The sequence below is a fragment of the Anas platyrhynchos genome, chromosome 2, assembly GCF_047663525.1.
Source record: "Anas platyrhynchos isolate ZD024472 breed Pekin duck chromosome 2, IASCAAS_PekinDuck_T2T, whole genome shotgun sequence".
NCBI lineage: Eukaryota > Metazoa > Chordata > Aves > Anseriformes > Anatidae > Anas > Anas platyrhynchos.
In genome coordinates, this window is record NC_092588.1 from 98,338,908 (window position 1) to 98,356,673 (window position 17,766).

Consider the following 17,766-nt stretch of genomic DNA (forward strand, 5'->3'; position numbering starts at 1 on the left):
GGTAAGGTATTTGACAAGCACTGAGAAACAGCTGTACTTATTGTATTTTTAGTTTTAAATATAGGAACAGCATAACAGTAAGACTAATACTCAAGCCTAATTCCAGCTGTTCATTTGCATAAAGCACACCACAGTTTATTCACTAGCAGAAGCCCAGAAAAGCAAATGGCATACTGGAAAGAAACAAAGAGCACATGTACTTTATTAATCACAGTGCATAGTAATTGGAAACATATGGTAGAAAGGAGCACTATTCCCTTTTGTCATATTGAACACAGGGATAGCTTTCCAGATGACAAGCACTTATCGGCTGAAAGCAAATGCAGCCTGTGTCGAAGGAACAACAGTGCTTTGAGATGGAATCACCAACCTTAAATAGAAAAAAACAAAAACAAAAAACCACAGCTTAAGCTGGTAAAGGAAGGGCTAATTGTTGGATACATAAGTAGCAGAGTGCTAAAAATGTCACTATTTTAAAGATCAAGTGTAATTTCCCAAAACTCCCATTTCTCTGTAGATCTAACAATGTTTATTTCTGTGCCGTTGTTCTTTTTTTTTATTTTAAATAAAAAAATTGAAATGAGTTTTAGTTCTTACAGAACTGCTACTGAAGAAACAAGTATCATAACCTATTTTTCCCTATGCTCTGGTGCATTTGGATATGTTATTGCATCATCTGGCAAAGTTTCCTCCTATTCAAATTTGTTTTGAATGAGATGAGAGCTCCAAAAGAGATTCAAGCGTTCCAGTAAGTGGTTAAACTATAACTTATAATCATATTTTTCTGGTAATTTTGAGATGTAGAGCCACTTCTAAACAGAAGTCACTTCTGTGACTTCTTTAGAGCCACTTCTAAACAGAATTACTCTGAATGAACTCAGATGAAAAGTGCCTCTGTGAAATAGAAGCTAAACCAACAACTTCTTTAAGGTCATTTACTTTTCCATTTTATGAGCTTAGTAGCAAGCTAGTTTGCACACTTAGGCCTCTTTATCAATTATTTGATTCTTGCTTTCAATCTCGTTCTTCAACAGGCCTAAACTAAATACAAATTACAGGCTATTCTTTTGATTAGACAGACCATGAAGACAAACACCAGACTGTACATCTGTGCTAAAAAACTATTTCTAACAGTGACAGGGAAGATGACATTTGAGCCGCTCACTCGGACCCATTTAGTGTACTCTTTCCAACGAAAGGTATTTCAAGAAGCTCAAATATCATTGTCAAATACAACATTCTGCAAGAAGCGTCTACAAAAGAAGAAATGCCACTTTGAACCTCTCAACCTCCAGGAAATAGATCTGACTCTTCTGCTTTCTGGGCAAGTGCTCACCTAAAGGGTTATTACATTAAAAAAAATAAAAAAAGGTATCATATCACTTCTTTTGCTGACAAAATCATCTTTAAAAGGGAGGCATTTTCTCCATTTTATACAGAGAACCAGCTCTGGTAGATACATTGCTTGTTATTGAACAATGCCCATCAAAGCCTGTACAGGAACTCTGGGATACGTGGAGTTCAGTTAGGCATTTTTTAGTAAAAGCTTGAAGCTGAGCAGCTCAGCACTATGCACGGGGAAAAAGTCACAGACAACCAGGTAGTGTTATATAAGAAAGGGGGGAAAATATATATATACATAAGAGAAGAAAAATGAGCTTAGATGGGAGCTAAGATAGCTTTCAGAAACTTAGTTTGGATTAAGGTATTTAAATACTTAAGTGCTCTGATCTTGACCCATTCAGATTAGATCAACAATTCTTCAGAGTAAAAGAAAACAGCAGTTACTGACAGATACCGTTCATTAACCATGCTGGGTCTAGAGGTTACCATCACACAGAACTGCAAACAGTACAGAAGTATATGTATGAAAGGGAAATGTATGTGCATGTGTGCATACCCCTCAGACACACAAGAGCTCTTTCCATCTGCCTACAAACACAGTCACTTGTCAGAGGCTGTACTTACGTGTTTTATAGTACCCTACTGTCCATTTGGAGCTGGGTAACGAAAATTATTAGCCACTTCTGAAAAACAGAAGTCTTTATGAGTTACCTGGTATTATGAACAACCTGTTTACCTTTGTAAAAATAGCCAACGGCATACCATACTGGTCCTCTTCCAACCCAGATACGAGTCCTGGAACAAGCACCGCGTGTCCTGAATTTGCCTGGGGCTGCACAGTGATTGGAAGGGTTTCTGGACTCCTGCATTCACTTGGCAGATTTTCAGCCTGTTCTGATGCTGCATTTTCGCATACTCCTTCTTTCAAATTAGACTCCTCCAAAATGCTGGGATCTAAGGTCTCCCATTCACTTTCAGAGGACTCTGGAGAAGTGCGGGAAGGAACTTTCAAGTGCTGCACAGTACTATTGGAGAATCGAGCTCCGTTGCAAATCTTCTCTGACTGGGAGAAAGGCACGTTTGTGTTTTGACCTCCCAGCGAATGGTTTCCTGCCATCTTCCTGCCTCCCTTGCCCACTCCCAAGTTTGTAGCAGCAGCAGACACAGAGTCATCTAACCGTGGTGTAATTTCTTGCAAGACAGCATCCTCCGATATGCTCTTTCTTGGTCTATACTGTGAGCAGTCAGTAAGACCATGTTCAATCATACCTGGAAAGTGACAGGACCCATGGAAATTAGCATTTCAATATAAATTTAAATAATTTTTGTTGAAGAAAATGAAGAAAAGTGCCCTTGTATGCATAGTGGAAATAATGTATTTTACAACAGTACTTGAAAAAACGACCAACCAACCTTTCTCCCCAAAAGAACCAACCCCAACTTTTCGCTTTGAGAAGACTGGTTACGAGTTAAGAATTAGTAAGAATTAATTAAGGGGTTGTCTGTTTTGTTTTCAGAAGCACATGCAGAAGGAATTTTTGATTTTTAAGGAACTTGCAGGAATGTATAACTAATTCAGAGTCCCATTTATGTTACTCACAGGCAGTACAGAAGATCCAGTAGCTCCAATATGTAATCCACAGAGTGCATATAATGTTGGGATACATGCCCACAATACATACACATGCATACAAGTTAAGACATTTTTCAGTCAATATATCAATGTAACTATTGCTGCATAAGTTGTTCCCACAAGAAACACTACAGGCAACTTTTTAATATGGTTTCTGGTGGTAACTGAGAAGTCCAAATTTCTCTCCTTACCAGGAAATAGCGACAAGACTGTCATCAGAGCTCCCACCAATCTATTTACCGGAGAAATATAAAACAGCACCTGGGAAGGCAAGAAGGAAAAAAACAGGAGAAGAGGGCAAGAGAGGAGAAGGGAAGTAGGGAGGAAATAAAAATTAAAATAAAAAATTACACTTAAATATGACAAAGAACAGCTGCAAACTGATCAAGGAATTTATTTATTTTAAAAAGGAAGTCTGCTCACCCACAAAAGCTCTTACAACTGTTCATATTTAATATTTAAATATGTATAGTGTGTTTTTTTATACTACAAAATACATGTTATATATATGTGCCTGTGTGCATAATATATATCACTAGTCATTCAGTCAAGATTTTTTTTGATTGAATGCTTTTTTGGATCCAGCATGTGGATTGGATCAATTTTACAAGAAAGGAAAAATCTGACTAAACAACTGACAAGAAGTTATTCCCAGCACTCTGCATCAGTTGTTGTTAATTTGTAGTACATTAAAGTGTCTCTGTTATAAATCAAAGAGACCAAATAATCTCCATTCCAGAATTCTAACAAAAATCTACACTGGAAAAAAAATCCCTTCTAAGAAAATATATTAAAGATACGCAGATAAGCAGAAAGCAGGATAAATGCAGCATACATTATTAGAGATATTTTCCTATGATAAAAAAATGAGTTTATGGAAACAGAAAACATGATTGTTTTTCCATGTTATGCCTTAAGTGCTTTACTGAAGTATCAATCTCCTTAATTAAATTACAGAGACTGGGAAGAGTAAATTAGTTAAGAATTCAAATGGGGGATGTAAAAGGCTAGCAGTGAAAGAAGAAACACAAGGATGACTGAATGGTACTACTGAAGTTCCTCCAAGGGAGGAACAAAAAAAAAAAAAAAAGAAAAAAGGGAAGAATAAACAAATGGGTCTTGCTTAATAATGACATTTTTACACTTTCAGTGAAAAAGAAGAACAAGTAAAGCAAACATATAAGCATTGGAAGGAATTTGCAGGCCAGTTTTATAGGTGCATAACGAAATTAAAAGTGCAAGTTTGTGGACATAGCATTAATAAAAGACTTCTGCTGTAAGCTCAGAAGTCACTTCAGAAGTGACTGATGAGTAACTTAAGATGCACATGCACATCTACAAGCTACTGGTTGATGGAACAAATTAAAAGACCTGTGCAGTCCTAAACACATACCAAATGTCAATGGTCCCTCAGCTGGAAACAGATTACGTGTATTACCCTGTACAACCATTTCTCTCCACCCTCCGTGTTCAAGAGAGGTGAACTCAAACTCCAACAACCACAGGAAAAAAGCATGATGGGAAGAACAAGCAGATCAGCTGCAGAAAGGATTTCTGCTGATACCAGTAGGAATTAAGTCTAAATTCTTTTAAGATGCTGGTCAGTCCAAAAAATACAGGATGCAATAGCAGGGAACAGGACCCCCGCGATACCTCTTGTACTTTTAGATTCTCACATACCATGTATTCCTCATTATTTCTGTAGGCTTAAAAGTAGGTTTTGCTCAGTCTATAAAGAAGTACTTTGATTTCAAGAAACTTATTCAAAATTTAGCTTTTAGTTTGGGTTGGACTGCTTACTTAAGCCAAGCACTTTCGTGTATTTGTTCCACCAAGCAGTCCCCCTGCCATCTTTCCATCTGCATGGGTGCACGCTTTCTTACTTCTCCTACGTTATATGGCCTACAACATTTACATCGGCAAACTGTGTGGTCCTGGCAGCAGAAAAATCAAACAATCACCATCTGGAAGTAGTCTTCCAGCCTCATAACAGCTGAGAGGTGAAAAAAAAAATCCCTTTAGTCTGTGGAAAAGCATCAACTAAATTGCTAGGGATTAAAGAAAATCAGTCTGTGGCAGTGAGGCATTTTTCAGCTCAAGGAAAATTGGCATTACTTGATTACTTGTGGCTTCTTGCGTATTATATTTAAGGTCTTTGAACATACAGACTTCCACAGTTATTCTTGAACCTTAATATCTGCCAGAAAACAGGCAGCAACAGAAAACCCAAACTCTTCCTTTTGAACTTGGAAGTGTTGTCATGCTGTTGGAGCTTAGGGAGGAAAGAAAAAAACAACAACCCCCACAAAAATCTCACAGGTTTATTCAGTAAGTATCCACTTATTTTCAAAACAATTTCATGTTTGAGTCACATGAACATGCTTGGGAAAGCCTCCCTCCTCTGCTCTTTCCGTGCATTTATGACTTGTTGTTTAAGCTTCAGAAAATAGCTCAGTAGAACTGATTTTCAAATCAGAAAATTGTAGCTCAGTGAAGTATTTTGCTTATGTATGCCCAAGTTCTGAACTGTCACAAAATAACAGCTTAAGCTTTTAAACAGATCAATAGAGAAGCTGGGTTTCTTCAGTGGGTTCACTGAAAAAAAAGTGAAATTTGGAGAACTGAAAGTTAAAATTTAAAGAACAAGACAAAAAAAATCTTCATCAATGTCTGGGAATTGATACATGCTCTTATCACTGAAAGTTCGTCTTCTGTTAATACCCCAAGACAAGAACACAAATGTGTGTACTATTTCAGATCTGCTTGTACATTTTGTAGATTACACTTAACTTGCTAAAGTGGCATCGTTTCTGAGGCAGCAAGAGACCCCGAAGAAAACACTGAGCACAGAATTCAACAGTTTATAGCAATACATGCTCTGACTTTACTCAGCATGATGTGACAAAAATGACTCCTCACTGTCCGTGCAATTCAGGTTTGAAAGACACTCCTTGCATTAGTTTTTTTTGGTATGCCTATTTAAAGGCCTGAATCAAAAATTCTACTTAACAAAATCTGTAAAGCTGTGTGCTCTTTTTTAGGTCTCAACACTTCCATCTGCTCCTTCACATAAATACCTATTTACACTCTGTGTTTCCCTTCTTATCTTTATAATACGTTAAGTTATTCTGCTCACATTTAATATTTTACTTCACAGCTATTAAGAGTATGGATATAACAATAGCAGAGGCAAATTTATACATAAACACACAACAGTTACTTCTAACATATTTTCCTAATTTATTCTTATATGCAAAATTGCTGGTACAACTCCAGATACTTTAGTTTAATTTAACTTTATTTTTCACTGGTACGTTCCCACATGTTTTCAAATAAAAGATATTCAACTACATTTCCAATTCAACTATCTGCTTCAGATAAAAATTATACCTTTTTCTCTAGAAGAATCAATTTAAAAAGGATCAAGACCTGGAAAAAAAAAACACAAAGGAAAAACATGGTAAATGAAGCTGTACCATTTACCAAAATTACTGTGCAAGCTTAATCCTGTTCAAAATTTCATGTTATTCACTTCCTAACTTTCATGTTATTCACTTCCTAACTATCAAATGACCAGATATATCTGACTAGTCAATGAGTATCAGAACACTGTTTTTCTCCACCTGAGCACTCTTTAAAATGGCATCTGAGAAGCACAAACGAAAGACTGCACAAACAGGAATTGTAATTTGAATCATATAAGGTTTATAAAGAACGAACATACTGTATCATTCCACAATTTTAAAGAGCAGTAAATCACAAACACAGAAGAGTTACTTCACAGAATCACAGCAATTAATTGAGCCAAATACCAAGAATAGCATTCACTTTATCTAATTTTAGACATCTACAGACAAGACATCTAGATCAGAGGTGGCTGTCTAGGCTTTTTATACCCAAAGAAAAAAAAGAAAGGCATTTTGGGGCATGACTTGAAGACATCTAAAGAGAAACAAGAGTCTACTAAGAATGCACAAATAAACCACTAAATCCAGAATCTCATGTTTGTTTCCTTGATGCTTGTCAGTTAAAGATTTTAAATGCTATTTTTAACTTAGCTACAAACTCCATTTCAACAGTTATTAACAAAAAAGAGGGGTTCAATTACTTTCAGGATGTATGGTGCCAGGAGCTGCAAAAATTACACGGTAACAGGAAAAACGCTCCAAGCGCCTGCAATGACTTTAGCAGCATTCTTCCATCACATTCATTCGACAAGGAACAGGAAATAGAAACGACCATAATTGAGATACCACTTTGGGACATAACTAAAGAAGTGTAACAGAAACCTAAAACTCTCCCAGAAATACAGAAGACAGACAAAACTTCTCAGTCTGGAACTTACTTTTACTGAATGTCTGTAGGTGGAAGGGGAAGGAAAATCAGGAGACTGTAAGCAGAAATACTTAGGGAACAAACTTCTTACTTCTAGAGTATGTCTAGGTATGTCTAGACATGTTTATTTTTCATTCCCTCACAAAGCATTTTACTCTCAAAATAAGTGCTCTATTTTATAAATCTAGCAGAGAAAGCCTACCTTGTGTCTAAAATGAAGAACAAGATCCCGAGGAGACAGACCTGGGATACCAAAGAGACAGCAATTATTCCAGTTCCATGGCTAATAAATATATTAACTTTACTTTTTGTCACCATTTTGTGGGGGGAGAGGATACACTCATTATGCATTCTACATGAATGTGGTTATTTAATAGCAGAACTCATACCACATTCTCTCCTTTGTGTAGGATCAGTAACAAAACGAACAGTCACAATGAGTTGCTACTGTTGGCTGCAATGCGGTGTTATAGAAACACTGAAGTAAATCCTACATTGTATATTCAGAAAACACAGGTAAGAGTCAAAATCAAATAGAAGCTTTCCCAAATAACAGGCAGACAAAACGTCAAGTACTCCAAAACATCATCATCGGAAAAAATTAAGTACCGTTTCTCAAAAGCAGATGAGCAGTTACTTGTCAGACTGCCAGGTCAAGACACAACTCACAACTAATGTCCATTATGAAAGCAGAACTGCCTTTATTTGACATTTATTTAAATCCATTAATAAAGAAAAGCATAACAGAATACTGTGCAGGCACACTGACCTTTATGCTTAATCTGTTAATGCACATAAGCATATTAGCTCAGGAAGGGAATATGTTGATTAGGGTAACATTATCTCTGCTACTTGTACAGGAAAACCACTTACCAAGATAAACTTGTGACCCTTCTAGTGAAGTACCTCCCAAGGAACTATTCATATGATCATAAAGTTCCTGGAAAAATTAAAAAAGAAGCCAAAAAAAAAACAACCAAACAACAAAATGGAAGTTATTAGTCATTCTGGCACAAAATCCTGGATAAAAAAAAATCTTATTCAAGTCTTACTCCAGAAAGAACGTCAAATATTATTAATGGAGTCAATGGAAACACAGGCTGACTGTCATGCTTGTTCTTGTATTTCAATACAAATCAGAAAGTTGAGGGTCATGTAGTTCCTGTAATTTATTACAGGAGCTGAATAGCCGAATAACCTATGAAAACAGAATATCCGAGCAAACCACTAGTTCAAAACGCTGAAGTCTTTAGCCATGTACTGTAGGCCTTGCTCAACATGGGCAGTATTTAAAAGTTACCTTTAGAATTGAAATTTGCGAGAAGTCTTTCTCCTCAAAATACGCGTGGGTAATGAGCTGCAGCTTTGCCTGAAGTAACCCATACAACGGCTTGAAAGAAAAACAAACAAAAGCAAGTGAAAAAAAATGTAGTCCACTTTTTTAGAACTTAAGTTTTCTCCCATTCTCATCCTACAATACAGTCAACTAACTACTACACACAGTTCATCGGGGGGGGGGGGGGAGCATGGAAGGATCCAACTCCTTAGTTGCAACATCTTTCTCCTGTGCTCATTTTAAATAACTATTTTATTTCCATTTGCACATACTATACCATCACTGAGCATATTTCTGGAAAAGTATTTCCCTGCTTTATATATTGCTTATGCAGCTGTAATAGTAGCTTTTTCTTCACCTCTAATTGCAGAAAGAACTTTTATGCTCTGCCTGGAGAGCGGTAGCTTTTGCTAAGTAGCAGTACAAGGTGGCCCCTCAAAACAAAAGTATATCTGTGACTATCTTTCAGTTGTCAACAGCCACCCCCTTCAGTTATAACAATGATCTAACCTTGAAATCATATATATAAATATACATATGAAAGGAAGAATTAGTAGCACTTAATCAGCAGAAGTGCAAACAGATATCCCAGTCCCTGACAACAGGCAGCCACTTTTATAATTTCTCTTACAAGGAGGTACCAATTCAAGGCAGCTCATTCAAATGCCAAAGCCTTTTAATTAAATTTTACTTCACCATTTTGTTATCCTCTGCAATGATTTAAAAAAATCATATGTTTAAAGCTGGAAGTTCCAAACAAGAATATGGGAACCAAATGATTTTACTATGGTATTTAGAAGTGTTTTGAGAGTTAATCAAACATTCTTACCAGCTGACTGAGAACACAGACACTTTTCTGCACTGTTTCTCGTGTGATGTCTGCTTGCCGTACTTTTAATGCCTAAGAAATAGAAGTATTAGAGTATTATTACCCCCATACAACTTCAAGAACTCTTTCACAGGTCTAGTTGCCATATAGCCCCTTTTTTAAACAAAATCCTAAAACTGACTGCCTTCAGCAGTGGAATATCCAAATGACGTAACAGTGTCTTTACCTTTTACAAATGGTCAAAGCACTGACTGGTCAGAGTTGTGATCTCATCCCACTGTGCACAGCACAGATGCAAACACAGCTGTGATGACAGGCAGAGGACTGCTTAAAAGACACTGAATAAACAGCCCTAGAATAGCCCAGCTGTAGCCCTGGAAAAGGCAATGGCATTTTTAACTCAGGGTAATGTAACAGAACAGAAGCAGCCACAGTACACCACTTAACTCTTCTCTAATATTATCAGTGAAAATGGATCAGGCTGAAAAGTCTGTCAGTCAGGCCTGGAAGCAGTTTGCTCTACACTCAATTTTCTTTGAGCCATCCGTAAAATAAAAGAGGTAGAACAAACTCCATTCTCAGCCAGACCAAATGGTCCTACTACTCAACAGCACAACTATAAAGGGTGAGGGCAGAAATACAGCCAAGTGATTCACTCAACTGCACAAAACAGCAAGTGTGTGGACTGCAGCCCACACATCAGAAAGTCAGATGGAAAGAGCGCTGGAGCTGTTATATGTTATATGTCATATATGTTATATTCTACTTGTTCCAAGGGGTTCAATTTAAACATCTAATATATCTAAATCAGTTAGCAAACAGTATAAACTGGAATCAAGAACACAAAAAAGCCAAGTTTAAAATAATTGTATAGTTAAATAGAGCAAGACTTCAATCACAGAATACAGTGAGGACTGGCTGTAAACCACAGCGAGTGAACTCAAATCAACGTGGATTATGGTCAAAAGAAACAGAACTAAAATCTGCACATGGAAAATGTCTCCTATAGCATAAAGAGAAACTTCAAATGTAATCAAGGTGCACTTGAGACAGAGTACAAAATTTGCATCTTCTGAATGCAAGACTCATTCAGAGCTAAAAGCCACATGATATTCCAGGTTCTTGGCATTTCACTGGAAAAGGAGTGGTTTTGTTGTTTTAAAGAAATCTGTAGTAACACAATTGTAATTACATAGGTAATATTACTGCTGCTGCTTTTGAAAATGTGGGTACACTCCAGTAGCTCAAACACATCTTTCTTCAAAGTGTGATCAGATATACACTATAGCTCTCTTACCAGTTTTTCCAGCTTCCTGCTAAAAGTTCAGTATCAGTAAGCAGTTACAGATCTGCATATCTGCAGTGAAATTATTCAGATTGGAAAGTTACCTTTGCTTCAATCTGCCTATAGCAAGAGACACCATATACTGTAGTTCGATCCCCACATCTTGGTGGTAAATGGAAAAACACAGTATCTATGAAAAAAAAAAGTTTCTTAAGTCACTGTCAAGTGCTCATTATCTTTGTTCTCAGCATCACTTATTTATAAAAGGGTTACTGCTGAATATACTGGCATATGCATTTTCTGAGATTTCAAAAAAAGGAAAAAGTCATCTATAAAGCTATGCCTACACCCAAATTAGAGTTTCTAAATAGCACAATACTTCGTGTAAGAAGCTCTAGCTGTGCTAATATGGATATTCTGACAACAGCCTCACCTTTAGCCTAAGCTCCTTTATCAGCCCACTGACAGATGTTCAGAAGCAGATATTAACAGCACAGATACACCACTGAAACCAACAGGTATGCTGCTTTTCCAATTCGGTATGTAAGAGCAAAGGCAGGGCACTGTAAGACAGAACCCACAGAACTGGTGGGACTGGATGGCACAGCAGGCACGTGATGACATCAGGAAGCTGATTTTTTTTTCTTTCTATCTTCATTGCAATTAAGGAAGACATATACAGCTGAAAGGTTAGAGCTGCTGACACCCCTAACCCTGCCAAGGTAGATATTCATGTACAGCACCGCTATAGTAGCAAAAATGATTTGTGAACTCTAGCCTCACATAAATTTGTTTCCCCTGGGCAAGTGTGACATAAACAAAAAAAAAAATCCCTGTAAAATATGGCACAAGTGAGGGTTACAGCTTGAGATATATATAAATACACACTTGCTTCTAGTGACAAAAAACGTCGCTACGTCATAATTAAAAATACACATTATGATTGTTTGCCTTTCAAAATGTAGAATTAAATCTTTTTTGAAGGAAAATAAAAACATTTTACCCAGTCTGTAGTAAATGCAGAATAAACGATCACACATGCATTGAGTCCAATGGAAAGAAGGGTTCTATATGAAAAAATACTCCCTTGAATAAGTATAATTGCATTATGGAGCTCACATGGAGTCTCACTAAAAATTTAATACATTTCTTGCAGCACGCCATGCTCATTGCAAAAATATAACTGCCAGTGGGAGTTAACTGAAAACTCAGAAGGAAAGAGAGTTATTAACAATTACGTTTACTGCAATTTTATCTGAATCATATTTGCCAATTTCAAGTTCATGTGTATCCTTGCCTACAAAACACCAGGCTTTACAACCATTTTGTTGTCACCTCTGTTTTTCTTCCCCTTACCAAAACCCACACATTAATAAACTTTTAGTGCAACAATGAAACTGACCCAAGTTGAGCATTAACTTGGACAGTGCTGTGCGAAGAGGGAACAGGTAAGTGAGGCTACATACAATTTTCCTGGTTTTGAACATAGCCTACTGCTCATTGCATACTTAGCAATGCAGAAGAAGAACAAAAATAATGATTCAGAGCAGAGTCAGAGATACTCCTGTTGCTGCTGGGAAGGAGATTCTTTTGATATGAGGCCTCCTTTTCCAAAGGCCTCTGGAAGCTGGAGGATTAGAAAGCTAACTACATCAAGTTAAAAAAAAAATTAAAAAAAAATAATATTAAAAGTAACATTAAAGGGTCTGTTATTTTTCTGTTTTAAGTGACTTCCTTGTTTGCTGTAGTGCAGAAAGAATATGGAAACAACAAGCAAATAAGTGTCAAAGCGATGAACTAACTGCTGTCAAATAAACAAATAAATGCAATAATAAACAAATAATGCAATAAAACTGAAAAAAAAAAAAAAAGGAAAAAAACACCTGCAGTGACCTTGCTGGTAACTACATGGTGAAAGAGATGTTTTATCTTTCTATTCTGCTGACAAATCCACTGAAGGTCCTGCCTTTTATATTTGCTAGTTTTCAAAATATGCCTTGCTACAGACGCTGAATGGCTTGTAGGTCCTTCTAAGAATCACTGAATGTTAGTGGAAATAAAAAAAATAAATAATGATCAGATACGTTAGAAAGCTGACTTTTATAATTTCAATCTTCCCTTAGCTCAAAACTGGATTAGATTTTACTCGAGGGCTAATTCCTGACTCAGGTGGCTTCTTTAAGGAAAGCTGGTAGCCTTGTTTTGTGTTAGGACTACCCACAACTGACACGTAACCTTTAAACTGAATTTTTGACGTCTGATTTATTGACGTAGAAGATAAAATTTTATGTTTCTTCAGAATTTAAAGAGAAAAATCGATCATATTTATCAATCATTTTGCAGCGTAAACAAGTAGTGCAAGAAATCTAATAGCAAAAAGAATAGTTGATGAACTGTCCAGATATTTGCATTTTTATTTGCCTGCAGTAGAAGCAGGTAGGAGGCTTTTGCACATGCAACTTCCTCTCAAATTTCTTACCTTCCTGGTAGTTGTGAGCGCCATCTGGCAAGGCAAGAAATGGCAAGTATTTCCACTCCTCTGGTAAGCCGTGGCTGTCGTGCCCTTCTCCAGGCATTAGAGGAGGGTAGGAGAATTCAACCTAAACAAACAAACCGAACAAAATAGGAAGCAAAGAGAGAACAGATTATTGTTACCAAACAAGCAAGCCTCTGTAGTTCAGCCTGGCATTTTTTCTCTTTAGCAATGGTATGAAACAGCTTTTCTTCCTACTAGCATTCCTCCTCTTCCTTCCAAGCACCCTTGGACTGACTCATGTGCAGTCTAACTGACAGGCCTGGGGCAGATTTGGCTCCCACAGCTCTCTATCCAACCCAGTGCCTTTTCCTCAGGAGAAATACAGAGCAGATGTTCAAGTAGAAGACGTCACCCCAGCAGCTGCCTACCTTCTCCCCTCTGCACACAGCCAGCAGCGCAAGGCTGCACCTGTGGTACCAGCAGAGGTCATTGCTGGGGCGCACATGTTCTCAGATCAGATCTGGCTTCTCGCCGCCCCAAGTGCTCATGGCTAGGCAATGCTCTAGCACATGCAAGCCTGTGTGGATACTGAATTAACCTCAGAAGCTATACCGACAGCAAAAGACTGTTTTTAAATATTTTTACGCCCTGGACTGTAATCATGCAGCAAGTTCTATGCATTTACTACAAGCGCATCTTTTTTCTTTCCAAGAAATCCTGCCTCTCAATTTCACCTTTCAGTTGTCTACCGTTTACCTTGTTTTCTCAGAAATTCTCTGTTACTTGCACCATAATATTTATCTGTCACAGATCCTGAAAACCAGCATCTTCACTATCATCCTTTCATTTTCTTTCCCTCTAGGTAAACTTCTGGGTTTCCAGCCACTTTCAACAAGTCTCTTTTTCCAGACATACATTTCTTAAATCACTGAACACAAGTTGAGGCACAAATTTATCAGCAGAAGAAACTGCAGCAGGATACAACTCCTCTTGGAAGACATTTGGCTAAAAACTAGTTGGCTCTAGAATGCATAAGTGGAAATTTTTAACTAATAGGAAATAAAAAGCATGCCAAGACAAACACACAAAATCTTAACATTGGATGACGATATTATTATTATTATTATTTATTTTTTTATGATTTATGAATAGCGTATAAGATGTGGGTACTGAAGAAATGGGAAACAAATCAAGAAAAGTGAAATTTTTCACCTTACCACACGGTGTCACTCTTTCTACAATCGTTGCCAACTGGCTCCCGTGTCCTTTTGACAGCATGAAATTAGCTGAAAAACTTTCTCCCGTTTGATCTAGCTCGCAGCATGCTGTCAGCACCTCAGGTGCTATCAGGTACTCCCAGCAGTGGGGATTTCTGCAGGCTCTGACAGCTCCAAACTGAACATGCATTAATGAGACCAGCGATAACCTTGGTTTACATCAGTCTGCTTCTTCTGCGTTTTAATGGAGTGATTTCTGTATTAACGTGGGTATAGGTGAGAGGGGATCACAAGACTCAGACAAAGTGTATTTAAGATCGCTTAAGCACCTTTAAATTGTCTATTTTATATAGAGATTTTATGATAGACCTGGTTTCTATGATGTACTGCTCCTCCCCCTCCCCAAAAGGACCCACATAGGGAGTACCCCCTTCCTAAGGAGGGATCCCATTTGTGTAGTTTAGCAGCTTGCAGAAGCACTGCCCCTTGCCACAGACGCTGAGAGGGTGCAAGAAGCAGAGGCAGATGGCTGTAAGAAGAAACATGACAATCCGACAGCAAAGACAGTATCCAGTCCCCTGGAGAACTTCTTTCTACCAGCTTCAGAGTTCCCAGTGGGTTCATTTCAAAGCTGTTAAGTCAAACTTTTTTGCTAGTAGTCACTGCAGGTGGGATTCATGTCATCTAACTACATATCAAACAGCAAGAACTCCAAGCCAGCTTTCCTAAGCACTCCACACAAAGAAAACAGACACCTGCTGAGGGTGATTCATCTGATCTGTTTCTTTCCATCAGCTCCAAAGAGAGATGGTTCAGACTTAAAGGTCTAACTTGCAGATGACTGAATTAATGCAGATTAAAATCACCCTAACTCTTCCTTATCACCTAGACATCCTGCTTGACTTCTACGGCTCAATTTACAGAACGGCATCAGCTCAGGTTAGGATTTTTTATTTTATTTTGCATTAAAATCACACAAATCACAGAATCACAGAATTTCTAGGTTGGAAGAGACCTCAAGATCATCGAGTCCAACCTCTAACCTAACACTAACAGTCCCCACTAAACCATATCCCTAAGCTCTACATCTAAACGTCTTTTGAAGACTTCCAGGGATGGTGACTCCACCACCTCCCTGGGCAGCCCGTTCCAGTGCCTCACAACCCTCTCAGTAAAGAAATTCTTCCTAACATCTAACCTAAAACTCCCCTGGCATAACTTTAGCCCATTCCCCCTCGTCCTGTCACCAGGCACATGGGAGAACAGGCCAACCCCCACCTCTCTACAGCCTCCTTTAATGTACTTATACAGAGCAATAAGGTCACCCCTGAGCCTCAGTTCTACCACTTCTGAATTTATGAACTGAAACCTCACTAAAATGCATTCTCAGCCTGTGCGTGTAAACTGCTTGATACAGAATTTGTAGCTACGGCGACTACACAAAACCCAGAACAGTTATTTTTCATCACCTCTTTCACTTTAAACCCAAGAACAACCATGGTGGGGGTGGGAGAGGACCACAGAAGGGACCTTTCTCACAGTTCTTTCCTCCCTTCACAGAATGAAGACAGATGAGCTCATTTTTCATTTAATTGAAACAGCAAAGCTCTAGCTAAATCTACCTACAGGTATATGCATAAACAAGCACTTAATTTCCCTGGCTGGCATCAATACATAGATGCATTACAAGATTTGCCTGCAAATAAAAGAAAAAGTCTTTGTAATAAAGCTCCATATTCAATAGGCACAAATACATACGCAGGTTTTTTGAGTTGATTGCCTGAGAAGATTTTACAGGCTTTTATCCCCTCAAGTGAATTGAAAAAGTCTCCTCAAAGTTAAATTTGTATAAAAATTTGAACTCCTCAGAGACTTCAGAAGAAGCAATATAAAACATGAACCCAAATCTCTACTCATTTCTTCACTCTTCCAAGTGTCAGGGGTCTTCATTACAGCTGGAAATATTGATTATGCCTGCCAGGGGGTTTTGATGGCAATGCTTTCCGCCTGCTCCAATTGTCACCTTCTGTATGCAGACTGCCAACGATGGATTTCAGAACAAAAATCAATACATTATACTGTGTCATGATTGAGTGGAGAAATAAATAACTGCACTAAGCAAAGTATTTCAGCTTCTGTGGATTACCAAGCTAAAATAAAATACAAGAAAAACCTAACCTGAAGGACAATCAAGTTTCTGAAAGTGACATTTGTATCTTTCTGTAATTCTGCTACCTTTATTAACCTTTTGTATGTAGTTTGTATTGTATCTAACAGTTTGGATGCAAATAGATGATCTTTTCTTGTTTGGGGTACACAGAAAAAAAAAAGATTAGGCAATCTGTTTTGGTTCCCCCTCTTTAAATTCACTACACGTTCACTATCTTGCATTATTCATGGAAATAATAGATGAGCGCAGGGAAGGCAAATTGTATTTCTGTTATGTTTAGAAACTAAGATGAGTTTTTCTTTGAACAAATGCACTGATATTGTCTTGTACTAGATTATGAGTACACAGTCAGAAGAGAGGCTAAAATTTTAGTGTGATAAAAGAGGAATTTCCAAAACATAACCGCACGTCCACCTGTTACACTCATACATTAGCGAGGTAGCCTCCGCTGGTTTTCAGTGAACTTTATATTCAGGTCAGGTTGTTTTCCCTCCCTGCAAAGTGTTAAGTGTTAGCAATAACAGCATGAGTTATATCTTCAATGAACATTAACCAGCAATAACTCAAAGCGCTGATAAGTTACCACAAACTGCAGACTTCCCATGCTCTCCAGTCAGACTGCTGTTCCGTTTGGGCTGCTCCATTTACAACGTATCCCTTCCTACTCACTGCCACAATACGTGTTCCCCTCTTCAAATGAGACATTTTGAAAGATCTCTCTTGAGACTAGAAATGAGAAAATCCTGATCCCTAATAAGTTTTCACGTTGTATGAGTCAGCAACGTGCTCTTGTGGTCAAGAAGGCCAAAGGTATCCTGGGACTGGAGCAGCTGTTGTACAAGGACAGGCTGAGAGAGCTGGGCCTGTTCAGCCTGGAAAAGTGAAGGCTGAGGGGAGACCTCATCAATGTGTACAAGTATCTGAGGGAAGAGTGTGGAGAGGGATGGAGCCGGTCTCTTTTCAGTAGTGCCCAGCGACAGTACGAGAGGCAACAGGCATGAACTGAAGCACAGCTGGTTCTGGCTCAATACAAGGGAGCACGTCTTTACTGTGAGGGTGACAGAGCACTGGCACAGGTTGCCCAGAGAGGTTGTGGAGTCTCCTTCTATGGAAATACTCAAAACCCGCCTGGATGCCATCC

The 17,766-nt window shown here is 38.1% G+C and overlaps 1 protein-coding gene across 5 annotated transcripts in view; it reads right to left on the reverse strand.

Annotated features, from left to right (window-relative positions):
- AVL9 (AVL9 cell migration associated) overlaps positions 1 to 17,766 on the reverse strand; it is a 43,637-nt gene that overhangs the window by 12,887 nt on the left and 12,984 nt on the right. For 3 of the 5 annotated variants that reach the window (XR_003495377.3, XM_027451392.3, XM_005013996.6), the window contains 9 exons: positions 13,242 to 13,362; positions 10,867 to 10,952; positions 9,478 to 9,549; positions 8,613 to 8,702; positions 8,186 to 8,252; positions 7,515 to 7,555; positions 6,368 to 6,406; positions 3,169 to 3,238; positions 2,081 to 2,613 (listed from right to left, as the gene is read on the reverse strand). Coding sequence is in view for 4 of the 5 variants with exons in the window: in XM_027451392.3 (XP_027307193.1) it covers positions 2,081 to 2,613; positions 3,169 to 3,238; positions 6,368 to 6,406; positions 7,515 to 7,555; positions 8,186 to 8,252; positions 8,613 to 8,702; positions 9,478 to 9,549; positions 10,867 to 10,952; positions 13,242 to 13,362 (1,119 nt within the window). In the remaining variant the exon portion in view is untranslated. The remainder of the gene's footprint in view (positions 1 to 2,080; positions 2,614 to 3,168; positions 3,239 to 6,367; positions 6,407 to 7,514; positions 7,556 to 8,185; positions 8,253 to 8,612; positions 8,703 to 9,477; positions 9,550 to 10,866; positions 10,953 to 13,241; positions 13,363 to 17,766) is intronic. The other 2 variants (XM_021268513.4, XM_021268512.4) reach the window with 1 other exon arrangement.